This window comes from Gracilinanus agilis, chromosome 3, assembly GCF_016433145.1.
Source record: "Gracilinanus agilis isolate LMUSP501 chromosome 3, AgileGrace, whole genome shotgun sequence".
In the NCBI taxonomy this organism is placed as follows: domain Eukaryota; kingdom Metazoa; phylum Chordata; class Mammalia; order Didelphimorphia; family Didelphidae; genus Gracilinanus; species Gracilinanus agilis.
Genome location: NC_058132.1, coordinates 599,782,647 through 599,803,760, shown reverse-complemented (window position 1 = coordinate 599,803,760; position 21,114 = coordinate 599,782,647). Strand labels below are relative to the sequence as shown.

The following is a 21,114-nucleotide window of genomic DNA, read 5'->3' as shown; positions in this document are numbered from 1 at the left end:
CCAAATGGAATCATAAAAAGTAAATAGGACACAAATGAAAAAATGCACTGAATAACAAAAAAATATTTTTTTGCATTCCTGGGGCTCATTCATGCATGATCCTAGACTTAAGTCCCTTTGGGACTAATTCACTAGACTGTGTGAACCATGCACAGGAGTTTTCATATCTTGAATGAATACATATGTCCCAGAATTTCCAATAATTTCCAGTTACAGCTCTGCCATGATACTCTTCTCATACTGTACTTATTTGGTACTTCTTCCAGGCTCACAGTCTGCATTTTATACCTAGTCATTCTGTGTCCTCCAAAGATTCTTTCATTATTATTATTGTTCAGTTGTTTTCAGTCATGCTTTCTTATTTTGGGTTGTTTTTTTTGGCAAAGATAATGGAGTGGTTTTCCATTTCCTTCTCCAACCCATTTTACAAATGAGGGAACAGAAGCAAACACTGTTAAGGTACTTGCCCTGGGTTGCATAGCTAGTATCTGAGGTCATTTTAATTTTGGGAAGATGAATCTTCTTGACTTGAGGACCAACACCCTATCCACTGTACCGCCTAGCTGTCCAAATACAGCTAAAGGGAAGGAGAAAAGTCAATTGGTACAATATATCAGAGGTTAATTCAGTCACTCAACAAGCATTTATTAGGTATCTAGCATATACTCTGTACCATGCTAATCATTGGATTTTTGAATGCCATGCTAAGAAATTTGAACTTTTTCTTGTAGGCTCATTGAAGGCCTTGGTCAACATTGAGACATTAATGCTGTTTTTGAAAGATGTTAGGTAGTAATGTGAATGATGGACTAGAAAGCAGACAACCTGGAGGCAAAAGTAATTTCTATGATTCCTTCCAGGTTCAAATCCTGTATGACATATTAAAACCAGTTAAGAGACTATTATAATTATCTAGGCAAGAGAGGAAGAGAGCCTGAACTGGGCGGTAGCAGTGGGAATGGAAAAGAGGGAATCAATGTAAAAGATATTATAAAAACCCAATAGAGGATTTGGTGAAGATGAGTTGGGGAGGGGTGTGGGGAGGAGACAAAAGATAACTCTTAGCTTCAGACCCCAGTGACTGGGATAATGATGGTTCATCTGACAGAAATAATGATGTCAAGGAGAGCGAGCTCATTTAGGGAAGATGATGATGGCTTTGGTTTTGAACACAATGATTCTGAAGCAATGGCATGACATATGAGTAGATGTCCATCAGGCAGCTGGAAATACAGGATTGAATTTCCAATGTTATTTTTCATTATTAGCCAAATTTGTTCTCAGCCCCTAATGTGCAGGTAGCTTATTAACTGGCACAGTTGAGATAAAAGCCTTGAATTGACTATATAAAGAAAATGCTATATCTCTAGTTTCCTTTCAAGAGCTGTTCAAGAGCTACTGGGACACAGTAAGAAAACTGCCATATCCTCTTTATTCAGCCAGTCAGCCAGCCACTCAATAAGCATTATTAAGCTGTATTAGGTGTCGAGCACTGAGCTGGGCACTGAGGATATGAAGACAAAAATTAAACAGTCCTTTACATACACTAAAGGTTCCCAGACCTTGTAATTGTCACTCTTGTTGTATTCTCCTTAAAATGGTTTTCTGTGTCTCCCTCCTAAAGACTGCAGTGATACAGAATCCCCTGTTTTAAAGAATGGACTGCTTAGAAAACAGTTAGAGGGCTATGCCTGCTTAAATAATGATACCAAAGCAACAAAGAGCAACAGGGTTTCCTGGCTGTTACCAATTCAGTATGGCCTTAGGCAAGCTATTTACCTACTCAATCTTACCGTCCCCTCTATCTATAATGGGAAGATATTTCTTGCTAAAGTTTATCTACAATGGATCCTAAAGATGACTGCTTATAAATTATGCTGAAATCCTGAGATAAGAGATGCCAAACAAAGCACCACTTCCATTTTCCAAGGCAAGTTATTAAAATGGTAGATGCCATTATCTAACAGTATTTATTAACCACCCTGCAAGGATGGGACATTGTGCGGACACTATTCAAAGCAAATTTAAACAAAACATTCTTCAGGGAGCTTATGCGTGTTTGTCTACATAGATGAATAAATTTGTTGTTAATATATTTTATTGGTTATTTAATGTGAATATGCAAATAGTTCCATTAAGAAATTTTTGTTTTTATTAATTCAGTAGTTAGATGATTATATTTCACATTAAGTGCAATGAAGTTTATTTATTAGTTTATACTTTATAGTTTATACCCTATGAAATTTATTTTTAGCACTCTGGTTTCTTTAAAAAGTTTAAGTCCATTTTTCCCCACTGGACTTTTTTTGTTCTGATCTGTTAGCAAATCTAAACCTCATTATCTTAGAAAAGTAATGAGACAAAGGGGTCTATTCTTCTTCAGTGCACTTGCGTAATTCACATTAATGTTAATGGGAGTTGTGCAGGCATATTAAGGGGAGAAGAGAACCCTAATTAAACAAATAAGCCTTTGGTTGGCACTCTACGTGAGCATTTTTATTGTAATAAGTATGAGAAAATCATCTTGCTGCTTTGGACAACCATAAACACAACTACAGAGTAATCAAGATTACATGGGGGAGGAGGGGAAGGTGATGAACAGCAATCAGATTTTTAAACGATTTGAAAAACAAGCTACCCTTACATTTTCATACTAATTAACTCTATCCATGCCCCTGCTCTTCCATGAACACACACTCAAAAACAGGTTAGTACTATAAACAAACATTTGCAGACACATTTGACAGCTGAAAAGAAAATTATTAAAGTTAGATAGCAAAACAAATTCTGTACATTCTGGGCATTTCCAACAGTAGCTCACATCTGTCCCTTGTGCTTTCTGTGAATGCACCATCAGTCACAAAATTTTCTTCCAGTTAAGAAACAAATGTCTAACAAATAATCATAAATACACTCGATCAGAAATTAATCTCTACTTTAGCTTTTTAATATGCTTTACTATATTTGTTTCCATCATTTTCTACTGCCTGTTCTATTTAGATAAATCTGTTCTTCACATTCTCCCTTTCCCTATCTAGCCACATTATAGTGCTAATTTCCCTCCCTGATGCTTAACTTTGCAAATCAACACAAACTAGAATATATAACACATACGTATATAAATATTATCAGCTATCACACCACTGGGCTTAATGGAAGTCAATATCTGTATATTATACTATCCACTCTGCAATTCCATTATAGGCTCAACACTACTCATCATAAAAAGAATCATTTTGAGTAAAGGCCTATAATAATAATAATAATGAAAAAAAGGTCATTCTTCTTTGCAACTAGACTGAAAAATTAAAATCACTGAGGCACTTAACTCAAAGGAAAATTGGAAAATTAACAAGATGAAGAAACAAAAAAAATCATGGCTCATACTATAAAAAAGAAAGTAAATAATTTAAGACGGACTGTGAAAAGACAATATTCATAGTTTTCAAAGAGGAAAAAATTAGCAGAAGCTAGCTAAAATTATAATGTTCTATGTTTGTATATCCTCTTCAAGTACAGACAACCATGGACAGCAATAGATAGGTATAATCATAATGTGATAGCTTTTGACACACAAATTTATTGGAAGGAGCAAAGAAAGAAGGGTCAGTTTCATATATTTCTTGCAAATTTGATGCACAGAACTTTCCTATTCTAAAGGATAAGGGCAAAGAGATTCAATATTTTTTGGAATCCACAATGAAGTTGAACGAAGAATTTTCACACTCTAACCACAATCCAATTAGGATTTAATCCTCATCTGAACATTCATGTATCAATATGGCCCACACTTCACAAGGCAAAATGTTCTTAACTATAGTCTCTTGGCCTTTGGCCTTGTAGAACAGGCTATTAAAATTTCATTGGCATGGCTACATTAGCTGGCTTACCCTTCATACCCATAAAATGAAAGGGTTATCCAGAAATTTTACAACCACTATCTGGAAAAAGGTAATGACAGTGTATGGCCACATTATATTTATTATACACCAGGCTTGTAACAACCACTAAGGGATCAGAATATGGATGAGAAATGTATGGCAGAAGTCACAGTGCCTGGTGGTAGAAAGGTTTAGTCTCAATCTAAACTAATTTAAAAGTCAAGCCAAAATGTATCTTTATGGGAAAGGTGTATTATAAGTTCATTTTGTGGCAGTACAATTGATATTATATAAAAATTCTGATGATTATAAGAGTTTATTTTATATCTTACAAGTCTGATGAAATTATTTTAATTAATTTTTAGTTGGCTAATTATACCATCAGATCATCTCCCAAAGATGAAAATTTTATTTCTTCTTCACCTATGTTTATTCCTTGAATTTCTTTTTCCTTTTTTTTCTGTGAGACATTTCAGTACAATGTCAAATAGAAGGGGTGACATCAAACATCCTTGCTGCACACATGATTTTATTAGAAAAGATTTAATTTACTTTTATTACATATAATGGTAAATCTTGACTTTAGACATATGTTTCATTTTAAAGTAATTGTCCATTTGTTCCTTTGTTTTTGAGGAGCGACTTTTTCTAAAACATAAATGTGTATTGTATTTTGTCAAATACTTTTTCTGTACTGACTGTTATAATCCTATGACTTTTGTTGTATTTATTATTAATATGATTAAGTTTATAGTTGTCCTAATATTAATGGAGCTCTGCATTTTTTAATATGAAGTCAAACTGGTCACAGTGTATAATGTGTATGTGTAACTTTTGGGGGATATGTTGCTTCACTCTTTGCAAATATTTTATTTCATATTTCTTCTGTTTATTAATGTTACTGGCCTATAATTTTATTTTCCTTTTTTTGATTTTCCCTTTATATATCAAGATCTTATATGGGTCACAGAAGGAATTTGGTAAGATGCTTTCTTTTAGCATTTTCCCAAACAGTTTATATAGTGTTGGAATGAACTGTTCTTTGAATGTTTGATACAATTCAATTTTTAATGCCTCAGGTCCTGGAGTATTTTCTTTGGAAGTTTATTTATGTTTTGTCAAATTTGTTCCTTTAAAAATGAGCTATTTAAACTCTCTATTTTGGGTTCTGTTAATTTGAATATCTTATATATTTGTAAATACATATTCATTTTTTAAGTTGTTAGTTTTATATATTGGCAATTATATTTGTATATAGTTGGGCAAAATAGCTTCTGATAATATCCCTTGTTTCTTATTCATTTGTTGTAAATTCTTCTTTTTCCTCTTTGATACTGGTAATTTGATTTTCCTCTTTTTTCTGTTTAATCAAATTAGCTAATCAGCATTTTCATACAATGTTACTAAAACGTATCATCAGGAAGACTTAGGAAGAGAAATTCCATTTAAAATTACTATAAAATGTGAAAAATACTTGCATTCTATCTTGCAAGATAAACATAAGAACTATATAAAAACAAGTATAAATTGCCAAAGGATTACTTTATGAACTAGAAATTCAAATGGAAGCAAAAAAGGTCAAGAATCTCAAAGAAATAATGAAAAGAAGTAGGAATGAAGTGGGCCTACTAGTGACAGATTTCAAATTATATTACAAAGCAGTAATTCTCAAAATATTTTGGTATTGGTAAAGAATAGAGAGCTGTATCAGTGAATCAGATTTGCTAAACAGTATAGTGAAACAAATATGTGGAGTACTCCATAGTGTTTGATGAATACCAAAAGTCCAGCTACTGGATAAAGGATAAAGGATAAAGATTCCTTAGTTGACAAAAACTACTTGGAAAAATGGACAGCAGTATGAAAGAAATTACAGTTAGAGCAACATTGCGTATCTAATACAAAGATAAACTTTAAAAAGATATCTGACCTACACATAAATGTTCACATCATAAACAATTTAAAGAAACATGGGGAAATTTTTACTTAGTTGATCTATGGGTAGGAGAAAAGATGATGATCAAACAAAGGATAAAGAAATTAAAAGATAAAAATGGTCAATTTTGATTGCATAAAATTAAAAAGGTTTTGTATGTATAAACCTAATGAAGCTAAGATTAAAAAGGAAATATATGGGAAAAATATTTCATTAAGTTTCTTTGGTAAAAGTCTAATTTTGAAGATATATAAGGAACTAACTCAAACTTAGAAGAATAAGAGCCATCCCCCAATTAGTAAATGACTTACAGATATGAACAAACAGTTAAGGAAAGCAAACCAGTTTAGCTATTGCAATATGAAAAAATGCTCCAAATCACTATGAATTAGAGAAATGGAAACTAAAGTAGTTATGAGATTCCATTTCATATCCACTATATTGGAAAAGAAAACAAAAAAAGGAAAATTATAACATCTTGGAGGGGCTGTGAGAAAACAGGGATATTAATGAACTCTTGTTGGACCTATGAACAGGCAAGACTATTGTGGAAAGCAATTTGGAGTTATACACAAAAATTTACTAAAAAGTGAATGCTTTCTGAATAAGCTATAACACTGCTAGGTCTTTATCTACCACAAAGAGATCATCAAAAGGAATTGTACTGATTGTACAAAAATATTTGTGACATTTCTCTTTTGTGGTGGTCAAAACAAAACAAAACTGGAAACTAGAAGAATATTTATCAATTCAATTGAGGAAAGGTTGAATAAGTTGTGGTATATAAATGTGATAGAATGTAGTCATGCTATAAGAAATGAGGAAATAGATATTTCTGAGAAATATAGAAAGACTTGTATGAAGTGATAAAGAAGAAAGTAAACAGAATCAGAAGAATAATTTCTATAATAATATGAACAATAAAAATGAACTATTTTGAAGATTTTTGCAACTGATTAAGAATGAAATGAAGAAAGCCAGGAAAAGATACACTATTATTATGACAGTAACTTCCGAAGTTGCAAAAACTTTGATTAATACAATGATCATCCATGATTCCAGAGAACTCATGATGAAATATACTATATTTTGACAGAAAGTTATAATTCAAGGGGCAAAAATGGGCATATAGTTTTATATAAAGCCAAAGAAGGAATATGTTTTGCTTGCCTGTGTATTTTTGTTATAAGGAATCTCTTGTCATCTTTTTTTTTTTTTATCGTGAGATAGGGAGGTAGAGAGAACATAGGTTTCTATTAATAAAAAAAAGTAAATAGAGAGTTGAAAGAGAGTGTTATGGATGTGGATTAATGCATGCACTTTCAGATGAAGTCACTGTATTATTAATTTTATTTAATTGTTTTATTTTGTTACAAGAGACCTCTTGCAGAGGAGATATAATCTATAAAAGTTTGTAGTATTAAAAAACACACACATCAATAAAACTTTTTAAAAGGTAGTCCAATTGAACTACATACAACAAATATAAAGTCTGAGGCCCAATCTCTACCTTGTAGTATGAAAATATTTTTTCTAAGTTAAACGTTCATTGTCAATAGAGTCAAGGTTATTTTATCATTATACTCAGGATTAGGAAGTTTTAAATCTTACCATAAAGTAATCAATTAAACTTTGGGAATTTCTAATTGCCTTTTTAACATTTTATATTAAATGATTTGTAGCCATCTCAAACTCAAAATATATCTCAAACAGAATTCATTATCCTTCCTCTTCAAATTTCTTTATTTGTGAACTTCTTGAGAGCAGGCACTGTTTTTCCTTCTACTTATCTTTGTATTGTAAAATACCTGGTATATAGTAAGCACCTTGACTTGGAAAGAATCATGGGGAAAAAAAAGGACAGAATCATGAAAGTAATCCCACCACTTGTCTTTAGAAGAAAGATGCATTGGATGACCTATGTGGCTATCAACCAAGCTTATCATCTGTACTATCAACAATGTACTGAGTATAGATTATAGACTAAATCCAGCACTTTTACTAGAATTGGTAATACTTGTGCAGGGCAGGTATGTGGCATTGAGGATAGAGCATTGGCCTTGGGATCAGGAAGACTCATCTGTATGAATTCATATCCAGTCTGACATTTACTAGCTATGTGACTCTCATTTAATACTGTTTGGCTCAGTTTCCTTATCTGTAAAATGAACTGGAGAAGGGAATGACTAAAATCACTGCAGTATCTTTGTTAAGAAAATCACAAAATGGGACCACAAAGATGTGACTGAACAACAACAAAAAGTATACATAAATCTAGATTATTTTTTATTTACAGCTTTGAGTAGTAGTGACAGGAAGTATCTAGATATGGAAAAACAAGCCTTTTATGGAACTTCAAATATGCTAACTACTAAAGATGCACCTGGTTAAAAAAATGCTGTTGAACTGCCTCCCCAGAAAACAGCCTGGGGAAATTCACACCAGATTTGGTAACCCTTAGGCAGGGTTTCTTCCTTTGGGAGGAAGGCCACTATTCTTTTTGCTCAGTCCACAAAGGCATTAAGTAGAGGTAACCCCAAAGGTCACCCAGCAAATGTCTAACTGTCCCCTGGGGTCATACAGCCATGAACTAACTTCCTAAGTATTTTTGCATATTTCCATCAGCATTTTACATGCCTTGTTTTTATATGCATTAACAGATGGTCAAAATTCTGATTTTCATTTCCCTTATTAAATTGGTTGAATAAAGCACACACACACACATATGTATCTTACACTTACACACACACAGTATTGAGGGAAAGAGAAAAGCCAGCTCCAGCAGTTCCACCTGAAATTACTCTTTAGATGCTTAAATTCTAGGCAAATTGTACTTCTTTACTGTACCCCAAACACACTGCTCACTCTGAATGTATCTCTTTAGTCATGTAATTCCATGTGGCTAAAATCTCGTCCTCTTTTTTATCCTTTTGCTATAGTTCTATCCATTTATAGAATTCCACAGACAGAAATAAATTCACAGGTTATTTGTACCTGAGCAGAAATTATGTGACATCCTAACAAGGCAGGTCATCCAGCTTCTATTTAAAGACCTCCCATAATGGGGAACTCCCTAATTTCTCAGCAGAAATTTGTCTTCTTGTACTCCAGGAAGCATAAGATTTATAATTCTAAGGGCCCTAAGTGACCCTCTGGTTCAACCTCCTCATTTCATAGAAGAGGAAACTGAAATCCAAGGCAGTGATTTTACTAAATTCATTCACTTGGTAACAGAGTCAGGATTCAAATTTAGCTCCTTTGGCTTCATATCTGGTGCTCTTTCCATTACGAGATGGTTACTTTTACTTAGTAACCTTTTGGGGTCAAACAGAAGAAGTCATATCTTTCTTTCACATGAATGAAAGCCCTTTCAAATATTTGAAGACAACTTTTATGTCACCAGTCTTCACTCAAGAACACCGAAAAAACATCTGTAGTTCTTTCCATTTTGTTTCCATTCTCATTAGACTGTAAGCTCCTTGAGAACAGGAATTGTATTTTTTTGGTCTTTCTTTGTAACCCCAGAACTTAGCACAATGCCTCACACATAGCAGGCACTTAATAAATGCTTACTGACAAAGGTATTGGCACCGTCTCCAGTCTTCTGACTATCCTAGTAGCTCTGGATGCACTGTAGTCTGACAATGTATCTAATAGGTCGAATATTGAACTGAACTGAAATGTCTTTAATACAAAGTGTCTCACCAAACTGAGAACGATATTCCAGATATGATCTGACGCAGGGAAGAGGACAGTGCAATTATTACCTATCTCATTCTAGAAATAAAGCCAACTAATAACTCCAACTTATATTTCACATGCACTGTTCTTTGTTTCTCCTTTGGCTTCCTGTGTAATTGATTTTTGAACCTATTGTAGGACAATATTTATGTTTATTATATTTCATCAAGTTTGATTCTGCTTATTATCTTGGCTCAGAAGTTCTTAATGATTTTAGTCAAGGTTTCTTAAAGCATGGTGAAACCTATGGACTCTCCTGAGGAGAATGCTTTTAAATGCATACAATGAAATACATGGAACTCCTCAGAAGAATGTTTTTAAATGCATATAATAAAATACATGGAGATAACAAAGAAAACCAAAGCTTAGTGAAAATGAAGTTGCAAAAGATTTTTTTATATTCAAGTTCATGGACCCCCAGATATTTATCCAAAGAGTAGGAGTCAATGGACCTCAGGTTAAAAACTCTTATCCCAGTCAGTAAAGGTATTCTGGGATTTGGATTTTGGTACTCAATGTGCTACCTATTGTTTGTATTTTTGTGAAAACTGAAAGTTTGATAAACATATTAACTATTCCTTCATTCAACGAATTGACAGACTCAACCTTAGGAGTTAAATTCCTTTGGACAAGTGGTTATCCTTGAACACAAATTAAATAACTTCCTTAATCTTCAAACCATTTTTTCTCCTTGAACCTCATAAAACACTTTCTTCTACAGGATGAACTTACCATGAATATCCTATGTTAAACATATCAGTGTTTCTGTCAGTCAGACAGTAAGCATTTATTAAGTACTTACTATGTGTTGGGCATACAAAAATTTATAAAAGACACTCCCTGCTCTCAAGGAGCTCACAATCTAATAGGAGATACAACATGAAAATGACTATACAAATAAGTTATATTTCAGGATAGCTTTGAGGGAAGGTACTAAAATTATAACGGATTAGGGAAAAAACTTTCCATAGGAGATGGGACTTTAAGAAAGAAGTCAAGGAAGGCAGTAGACAAAGAAGAAAGGGAAAGCATTCTAGGAATGGGGAGCAGTAAATGAAAATGTCCAGCCTTGAGATTGAATGTCTTGTGTAAAGAGCCACAAGTAAACTAGAGTCCCTGGATTGCAGAGTATGTGCAGGGCTGGCAAGGCGTGAACGGTATAAGAATAGAAAGGTAGAGGGGTAGTTATGCTAGAGGATTTTATATTTGATTCTGAAGGTGACAGGGAGCACAAGTTTATTGAGTGGGGAGCAGTAGGTGACATGGTCAGACCCAAAATTTAGGAAGATTATTTTGATAGCCGAGTGGAAGAGGAGCTGGAGTAGGGAGAGACTTGTGCCAGGGAGTCCAAACAGCAGTTTAGGAATGAAGGAATGAGGGTCTGCACCAGGATGGTGATGATGTCTTAGGATTTTCCTTTAGTGAATTCATTTTTAAAAGTATAAAATATTAGGCTCTTAGTAGTTTGGTGTTAATTACTTAATGTAACAACTGACAGTCAACTCAATCATCTTTAGAAAAATAATATCTGGTAAAGGAAAAAAAACATTTTCAAGACATATATCGAATAAATAACATTGAAGCTCTCCATTTTAGTATAGCAATTCCATTTTCAAAGTGCTTCACCAGCATTAATAAATTAATTTTCTCAATACTCTCAGGTTAAAAAGAATGTGCTTTTTAAGTCATAATTTGTGGAGGCCATGAGTGATTTACCAATTGCTTGCATTTCAGAAGTAGGTACACAGCTGCTAAGTGGACTCATCTTATGGGTATTTTCATCTGCATAAGTCACAACAGAAAACCTTTTAGAATAGAAGACTTTATATTGATACATTTAACTGGTAGCATTTCCATCTGTGGTCATCTCATAGAACAAAGAGTCATTTGAGCCAATACCAATAGTCAACCTGGACAAGAAAAGTTGCTTTTAATTCCTAAAGTTTATGTCTTACTGGGAATGAACCCACTGAGAACCCATTCATAATCAGTTTGCTACATATCCTGCTTATTTTATTAGTAGACAGAATTGTATGAGACCTTCCAAAAGACAGCAAGTGAATTGACTCTAAATGATTTAATATAGAAATCAGGGAAGTGTAAGCAAATGGAATCATTAGAATTTGGAGCATATGAAATTTTAGAGATAGCAGGGTCCTCAGTGACCATGTAGTAAAACATCTTCATTTTATAGATAAAGACCATTTAAAAGGAAATTGAGGTGAGGAGAAGATAAGTGACTTGATCCAAGGTCACACAGGAAGTAAATATCAGAGGAGGATTAGAAGTCAGGTTGTCTGACTCCAGAGTCCATTCTCCTACTGTACCATGGCATATTATTCTTATAACTCTAAGAATTATTCTTCTTATGACTGTTGTTAGTTGTTTTCAGTTAGACGCTATCTGACTTTTTATGAGCTCTTTTGGGGTTTTCTTGGCAAACATACTGGAGTCGTTTGCCATCGATTACAAAATATACAAATTAAATGTGATTTTCCTTGTTGTTCAACTATGGTGAGTGAATTAATCTTTTTTTAAAAAAACTCAAAAGAAGACTACATTCTATCTAATATAAAGGCTTTCCTTTATAAAAAGGACAATTCTTATTTAACAAGATAATTTTTAAAGCATTAATGCAATTCTTGGAAGGTAACAGGTGTTAAATAAATATGTACTCTTCTACTTTCTCTTTCCATTCCCTCCAATATCCAATTTGAGGTAGCTAGATGGTACAGTGGATAGATTGTTGGGCTTGGAGTCGGGAAGATCTGAGTTCAAATCCATCACTGGATACTTGCTAGTTATGTGATCCTTAGCAAGACATTGAACCTCTTGACTGCTTCCGTTTCCTCAACTATAAAATGAGGATATTAATAGTATCGATTTCTCATGTTGTGAAAATCAAATAAGATAACATTTGAAAAGTGTTTAGTTCAGAGTCTGGCACATGGTACGTGAAAAAACTTTCCTTTCCTTCCTCCCTCTTCCCTTCCCTCCTTCCCTTATTCTTCCCTCCCTCCCTTTCTCAACTAGGATTAAAAAGAAATCCTTTAAAAATATTTTTTTTAAAAAAGAAGAAACCCAAATCACTAGCATCAAAAGTGAAAAGGGTGATTTTTACCACTAATGAAGATGAAATCATAGCAATTGTTAGGAATTATTTTGCCCAATTATATGGCAACAAGTTTTACAATTTAAGTGAAATAAAAGTATACTTACAAAAATATAAGCTTAGATTAACAGAGAAGGATATGGAATATCTAAATAAACCAATTTTAGAAAAGGAAATTGAACAGGTCATAAATGAACTTCCTAAAAAAAGCATTAGGATCAGATAGATTTACAAGTAGATGTTACCAAAATATTTTTTAAAAATCATCTAATTCCAATACTAAATAAATTATTTATAATAAATGGTAAAGAAGGAGTCCTACCAAACTCCTTTTATGAAAGAAATTTGGTTTTAAACCAGGAAGAGCAAAAACAGATAAAGAAAATTATAGGCCAATTTCACTAATGAATACAGATGCAAAAATTCTAAATAAAATATCAGCCAAGAGACTACAACAATATATCACAAAGATTATACATTATGAACAAACAGGATTCATACCAGTATTCAAGGATGGTTTAATATAAGGAAAACTTTAGCATAATAAAAAAATAGCAAAAATTAGCATAATTGATTACACAAAAAAGTAACAAAATCATATATCAATGGATGCAGAAAAAGCTTTTGAAAAAATACACTTGAAAACATAGCTATAAGTGAATTTTTTCCTTAAAATAAGAAGCATAAACTTAAAAAAATCAGCAAACATTATCTTTAATGGGGATAAATTAGAAGCCTTCCCTATAAAATCATGAGTGAAACAAGGATTTTCATTATCACCAATATTATTTAATATTATTTTACAAATGCTAGCAATAGCAAAAAGAGAAGAAATAGATATTGAAGGAATCAGAATGGGCATAGAGGTAATAAAACTCTTTTCACAGATGATATAACAATAGAGAAAATCCTGGAGAATCAACTAAAATTAGTTGTAACCATCAATAATTTTAGCAAAGTAGCAGGATATAAAATAAACCCACATAAATCACCAGCATTTCTATGTCAGCAATAGTATCCTGCAAGAAGAGATAGTAAGAGATAACCCATTTAAAATAACAAAGATAAAATAAAATACCTAGGAGTAAATCTGCCAAAATAAACCCAGAAACTACATGAAAATAATTACAAAAAAAAACTTTTTATGCAAATAAAGTCAGGTTTAAATAATTGGAGAAATGTTAATTTTTCATGGGTGGGCAGAGCCAGCATAATTAAAATGACAATCCTGCCTAAATTAATCTATTTATTCAATGCCATCTCAATTAAATTACCAAATAATTATTTTGTTGAACTTTAAAAAATAATAACAAAATTAATTTGGAAAAACAAAAGGTCAAGAATATCAAAAGAATTAATGAAAAAATAATGGAAGGAGGTTTAGCATAAACAGATTTTGAACTATATTATAAAGCAGTAGTTATCAAACTATCTGGTATGGGCTAAGAAATAGAAAAGAGCAAAAACAGTTGCAAAAGAATATCATAACATCGTATTTGACAAAAGTAAAGATCCATGTTCTGGGAATAAGAATTTAATATTTTGTAAAAATTGTGTAGGAAAACTGGAAATCAGTCTGGCAGAAACTAGATAAAGATCAATCTTATACCATTTACCAAGATAAGATCAAAAAGAATACATGACCTAGGCATATAGGAGATATCATAAGCAAATTAAAAGAACAGGGACTATATTATCTATCAGCTTTATGGAAGAAAATTGGTGAATAAAGAGATGAGAGAAAGCATTGTGAGATGTAAAACTGATCATTTTGAATATATTACATTAGAAAGGTTTTATACAAATAAAGCCAATGTAGTCAAGATTAGAAGGAAAGGAGTAAGTAGAGAAAAAAATTACAAAGAAAGTTTCTAGTTTACAGTTCTCATATCTAAAATATAAAGAGAACTTTGTCAAATATATGTTAGGCCATCCCTCCACTGATAAAAGGTCATAAGAATGGGGGCAGCTGGGTAGCTCAGTGGATTGAGAGCCAGGCCTAGAGACGGGAGGTCCTAGGTTCAAATCCGGCCTCAGACACTTCCCAGCTGTGTGACCATGGGCAAGTCACTTGACCCCCATTGCCCACCCTTACCACTCTTCCACCTATGAGCTAATACACAGAAGTTAAGGGTTTAAAAAACAAAAACAAAAAAAAAAAAAAAAAAAAAAAAGGTCATAAGAAAAGACAGTTTTTTGATGAAGAAATAAAAGCAATGTATAATTATATGAAAAATGCTTTTAATCATTATTGATTAGAGAAATGTAAATCAAAACTACTGAGAAAGCTCACACTTATCAGATTGGTTAAAATCATAAGGGAAAAATGACAAATTTTGGATGGGATGTGGAAAATGGGGACAATTTTATACTGTTGATAGAACTGTTAACAGGTACAACAATTTTGGAGAGCAATCTGAAATAATACTCAAAGAGTTATAAAACTGTATATCACTATTGGGCTATTTCTTAAGTTGATCAGGGGAAAAATAAAAAGAAACTATAGTTCTAAAATATTTATTGCATTCTCTTTATGGTGGCAAAGAACTATGGCACCTTAAGAAATGATAAACTGGTTAATTTTAGATAGATGTGAAAAGATCTACATGAAATTATGAAGAGTAAAACAAGCAGAACCAAGAGAACATTATATATAGCAAGAGAAATATTGTTTGAAGAATGACTTGTATATATCCACTTCCAGAGAAAGAACTGAAAAATGGAAATAAGTGAGACAGTTTTATATACACATATGTCTTTTTGTCAAATGATAACTTTTCTAATGGTGGAAGGGGAACTGATGGAGCTAATTGGGTATTTTATGGTAACAAACAAACAAGTTTAAATTTTAAAAATTCCTTTGTTTTCATTTAAAGCCTTTCACGACTGGGACCCAACTTTCCCCCTTAAATTTTGTTTTCTATTATTTCCCTCTTTCTTATCTTCTATAACCTAGTCATTCTGGATTCCATGCTGCCCTTCATCCATGGCTCTTTATCTTATATCTTCATGCTTTTGCCCAAGCTGTCCCTTATCTTTGAGATGCCCTTCCTCCTTATTTCTGTATTTTAGAATCTCTAACTGCCTTCAGAATTCAGTTCAAATGAGATCTCCAGAATGAGGCTTTTTCTAATTGCCTGTAGGCATGAGTGTTCATATATCTGTATCTACATATAGATAGATAGAAATGAGCATCTATGTTGTGTATGTTCGTAGGTTGACATATTTCTCTCTGATGGATATAAACTCTTTGAGGGCAGGCATTCTTTCATTCTGTCTTAGTATTCCCAGCATCTAGCTTAGTGTTTAACAAATGTTTGTTTGAGTCTTTCTATCTCCAGATCCTAGCTATGTGAACAGTGTAGTGCCCTGTATATAGTTGGCCCTTACTAAGGATACTGAATTTGAAAGTGAAATTATGAAAAACTCAGATGTAAGATGTTTAACTTTGCAATCACATGTCTAAGTCCAAAAGAAGCTACATCAAAAAACACTCAATCTTAAAAAAAAAAAAAACACAAGGGAAAACAAGTAAATATCTGAACAACAGCTGAGGAAGGAAGTAAAATCTGTTGACTAATGGTAACAGCTTTTGTGTCCTTTGTTGTTGAAAATGTGCCTGTAGCAGTGACTCCAATATGCTCAAAAAGATTCAAAAGCAAAAGGCTATGCAAAACAAGTTGCTATTTTACACTGAAGATAAAATCAAGCACCTCCTTGGAAAATTTAAATTTACTAAAATTGTCAAGAGAAAAGAAACTGAGAATTTGTGAATCTCTGAACGAAATAGTTCCAAGAATCTTGCCATAAAAAAATGCAGAGGGGCAAGGCAGCTGACAGGGTAGATAGCATTTCCCCCCACCCCCTACTCCCCCAAGAAGTGACCTCTGGCTTCCATAGTTGCTCCAACATGAGCTTATACACTGATCTAATTTCATCTGTATTTTCACATCATTTATAGTCAACAAAAATTTAATAATTGTCTACTATGTTTAGAGTTCTAGAGAGGCTACGTCAAAAAAAAAAAAGGGCAAAATACTAATCCCCAAGGATTTTATAGTTCACTTAGAGAGGATACACCGTGACATTGATAAATAGAATTGAAAGTAGAGTATGGCGATTGAGAAGGCAGGGTCTGGTTGCAGTATTGGGCCAAAGAAGTCTTGGAAAATATGAACAATGAGAGAAAAATTTCAACTTGTAGAAATTGGTGAAGGCCACTTGGAGAAGGCAGCCCCCAAGCTGTATCTGGGAGGAAGAGAAATTGGAATTTAAAGTCTTTATGGGAAAGGATGGATTCATTTTCATCTTTAAGCTTATGCTAAAAACCCTGGATCTCATTCAGGTCTCATGAACTTGTATCTAGCCATGTTTCCTCTGTCCTGTACTTGCATAACTGATTTTTCAAAAATACAAAATGTAGGATTTAACATTTATATCTATTACCAATGCCAATAAAACCACAAGTTCAGTCCTTTTTTCTTGTCTCTGATATTTTAATGGATTAGATTCAGTCCACTGGTCTAGTGAATGAAGATATTTTGGAATTCTGAAACTATTATTCCTGGGAGTAACTATTTCTCTCAATTCTTGAGGTTCTGTATGAAAAGTTATTCTTTGATCTAAGTTTCAGATAAATCCAACTTTAGGAGTTACCTCCTTTGGAGTTAGCTCATCCTTGAACCTAAGTTAAATATTATTGTCAATACCCATCTCTTGGTAACAATCCTAGCTAAGTCCTTGGTACAAAGTACAGTTAATAAATATTCACTGATTAAAGAGGGGGTGCATTTTTGGCATGAGGGATGGTCAATATGAATGCATGGTGGTGAGAAGAGGTGAGTGAGGTTCAGGAGCTTTGACTGGAAAAGAGTGCCTGGAGGAGAGTCAGATGAGGGAAATGAGACTTGAAAAGTAAGTTGGAGCCATATTGTGGAGAATCCTAATTTCTGAGTTATAGAGTTTTTATTTTATTCCATAAGCAATTGATTTTTGAAACAAGAAGAGTATTCTCTTCATATTACAGAGGCAAGAGAAAAGAACTATGAATTCCCATGGAGTTCTTAAAGCATCTTCCCAGTAACATTTATCTTCATTACAGAGTATTTGTGGCCACTATTTTCAGGATACATAAGTCATAGTTTATAAATTTTTCTCATTCCAGGGATTTTGTTGAATAAGAAGACAGTCAGAAAGCAAAGTGAGAAATGGATAGGAAGAAACTATAGGATCATAAAAAAATAAAATCTAACGAGAGGTCTGGCTTATTTGGAGAAACTACGTGTAGGTCAGCAGGGCCAGAGAAGATTGTAAGCCATCTAGGGGAACAGACATTCATTGGGCATTAAAAAAAAAAAGATAGGGAAGGCTGGTGGTGTCAGTAGTAACAGCTGTGTGGACCAAAGAGGTTTAAGGCAAATAGATAACCGTTCATTTCCACAGAGGTGGCATTAAATTTACCTACTTCAATTCCTCCAATTTAAAGAAAGGATTTTCAAGAGTGCCTATTTGTTTAATAGTATTTCCTTACCCTTTTCTCTTGGCCAATGGAGAATTCTGTGGCTGACACAGTAATCAGAATAATAAAAAGATAGCTATCATTTCTATAGTAGTTTAAGGTTTACAGCATGGAAAGCATATCATTAAACCTGAGGGTTCCTGAATAAAGCAGACTTTGTTATCTAGAATTGAAGTCCTTTCTCTTGGCTCCTTAAGCAGGATTTTTGCCAACATACTTCCTCTGACAAGGGCATCATGGAGATCTGTCAGCTGAGGAAGGAGCTTCATTGTTTTAACTTAAACATCTAGCTTGCACTCACCATTGGCAAATGGCAAGACCTAAATCAGAATATGTATGCATTTTAATAATGATATAAGTCTCTTTTCCAATTCTTCCAAGGCAGATGAAACAAGCACATTTCACCAGCATAAAAATGAAGTAATATTAATTTCCTTTGCTAAGAAAGACCATACCTCAACATGGCACCAAACCCTTTCTTCTTAACTTTTTTCTCTGAATCCTCACTGTCTTCTTTCCGTTTTTTCTCCTTGACTTTCAATTTGCCCTTTTCCTTTTTCTTCTCCTTGTCTTTATTTTTCTTGTCCTTCTTGGCCTTATTTTCTATATCCTCTAGCAGAGCATTCCCCTGAGGGTTAGATTCACAATTCAGAGCTCCTTGACCAGAGCGAGAACTCTTATCAGACAGACCGTCTGCACAGAAAAATACAAAAAAAAAAAAAAAAAAGAAAGGCAAAAAATCAATAGAAATGGTTATGGGCCATTTATGGTTAGTAAAGAAAGTTAAAATGCAAAACACTAAACAATTAAAAAGAAGTGTTATAGAATTCTGCCACTTCACGTGGCTACCTGATAAGTATGTTTAAGAGAGATTGATTCAAATCTGGTTACTTCAAGCAAGGCTCTCTGTTGTGAGATAGACAGAGCACTATTAGAGTGGGTTATTTGCTAGTATGAAAAGCCTGACAATTGGTAAAACACTAATCTCTCTGAAAGCTGGCTTGTTAACCTTGATCAGTTCAGAAAGCCCACATGCTGGGAAGCAAACAGTGCGAGTTTATTTCGAGAAGAGGTTTTGAGTACTAATATAACCTAACTGTCTCTACCCAATTAATGCAGTCAGTTCTTGGGATGATGCTGTTTCTAATGACTTGAAAAAAGAATGTCAGGCAAAGCATCCTTCGTGCTCCTACCCTAAGGATAAATGACAGGGAGTCCTTGTGGGAATGTGAGGGAGAACATTTTTTCCTTATAGTTTGTGCTGAAAAATAAATTGCAATTTGGGTTATCCAATCCAATGTTCTCTGAGCCAAAGGGCAAAAAGATCAGGAAAATTAATTACTTTTAATATTAGAGTTATAATTACAAGGTTTGAAACATTTTCCTCTGTAGTTTAATGCTCATTCTGTCCCATAATTCCTAGTCTGTCATGCAATAAAGAAATGGTTTAAGAAAATAGTGACTTACCTTCCTCTAAGTTTTCAGGTCCATCATAAGATTTGTCAATGGCAGCTCTAAAGCTCTCATTACATCCTCTCCCACGCACCATATGTGGCCGAGGTCTATGGAAAGGGAGATCATTCTTTCTCACTTCGGCTACGGCTGTTTGCAAACTCTCCAGTGAACTGGACTTTTTCAAACCCAGAGTAGGACCAAAATCTTTGGCAGTTGGTTCTGGAAAAGAAAAGGTTAAAACATATATAGAGTATAGATTAATATGCCCCTAATCTCAGTCAACCAGTCTTTTTAGTCTTTGTAAAGCTGACCTCCCAAAAGACATTCTCCTACTAAAAAAGATTCCGTAAAATCTTAATCCAATGGCTTTGTTGGGGCAAGGGGGTGATTCTGGGCTCTGGAAATCTATATCTGTGGAACAAAATCTCTGGCTTGCTCTACCATGCTGGAAAGGTTTTAAATATTGTACCATAAATCAATTGTGCCTTATTTCCAAGGATCAGTCTAGACTCTAGCTAGTCAAAAGGAGAATCATCAGTAGATTGCTAACTTGTGATGAATTCTTTGGGCATGCAACCCATGACATAAAGAAGAATATTCTTCTTTCTGGAATGGCCCCATTCCCCTTCTCTAGCTTTAGCATCAGAGCGGAAGTAAGGAAGCTGAGAGCACTGAGAAATAGTTTTAGACCCTCTGGAAACATTGACTTAGCAGTTGGTACTCTAAATACGATAACCTTGTCCAATGAACCAGGGGACATGCTACTGGAGGAAAATTAGAACATTCTTGACATCCTATAAACAGATCTGTACCAGAAGGAAATTGCAGCTAAATGTCAGGATGGCCTACAGGTTCTCCTTTGAGAGACAAATAAAGGGTTGTTTTTAACTTGTGTCCAAGGCAACAAGAAATACCATTTCCTGAGATATCTGTTTATTTCCTATTGCAGCACTTATTACCAGTATTTGGGGGGAAAAAAGCACCTGAAAATAATTTTAGCTTATGGACCAACATCTGTTGGAAAGGATGAAAAGTCAGAGAATTTCTACAGTGAACTTAATAGGAGCCTTCCAATGAAGTCAACATATATTTTCATAGTCAGTGATTTTAATGAGAAGATGGAAATAGATATAGATCATGATAGTTGGAAAAAATAACTGAGGAGCAAAAAGTGAAAGAAGCTGGGGACCAGCGGTTCAATGCCTTATGCTTAGATATCATGAATACTTCCCAAAAACAGGGAGTTAGAAGGTAATAGGCTTGATGAGCTCTACATAGCATTATAAAAAATTAAACTGTATTTTTAATGGACAGGAAATGACCCATTAATGATGTGGGTGTTATTCCCAAATAGACTATGCTATACTTGCCCAGTGGGACCATTGATTAGTTAAAGCCAAAGATCAAAATTAATAAAAACCTGGAATAACAAATAAAAATAAGGAAAAAGAAGATATAGCATGAAATATTT

The 21,114-nt window shown here is 33.7% G+C and overlaps 1 protein-coding gene across 1 annotated transcript in view; it reads right to left on the bottom strand.

Moving 5' to 3' along the window:
• PARD3B (par-3 family cell polarity regulator beta) overlaps nt 1-21,114 on the bottom strand; it is a 1,311,536-nt gene that overhangs the window by 345,602 nt on the left and 944,820 nt on the right. The window contains exons 16-17 of the mRNA XM_044669413.1: nt 19,656-19,862; nt 18,644-18,881 (exon numbers count right to left, since the gene is read on the bottom strand). Of these exons, the coding sequence (XP_044525348.1) occupies nt 18,644-18,881; nt 19,656-19,862 (445 nt within the window). The remainder of the gene's footprint in view (nt 1-18,643; nt 18,882-19,655; nt 19,863-21,114) is intronic.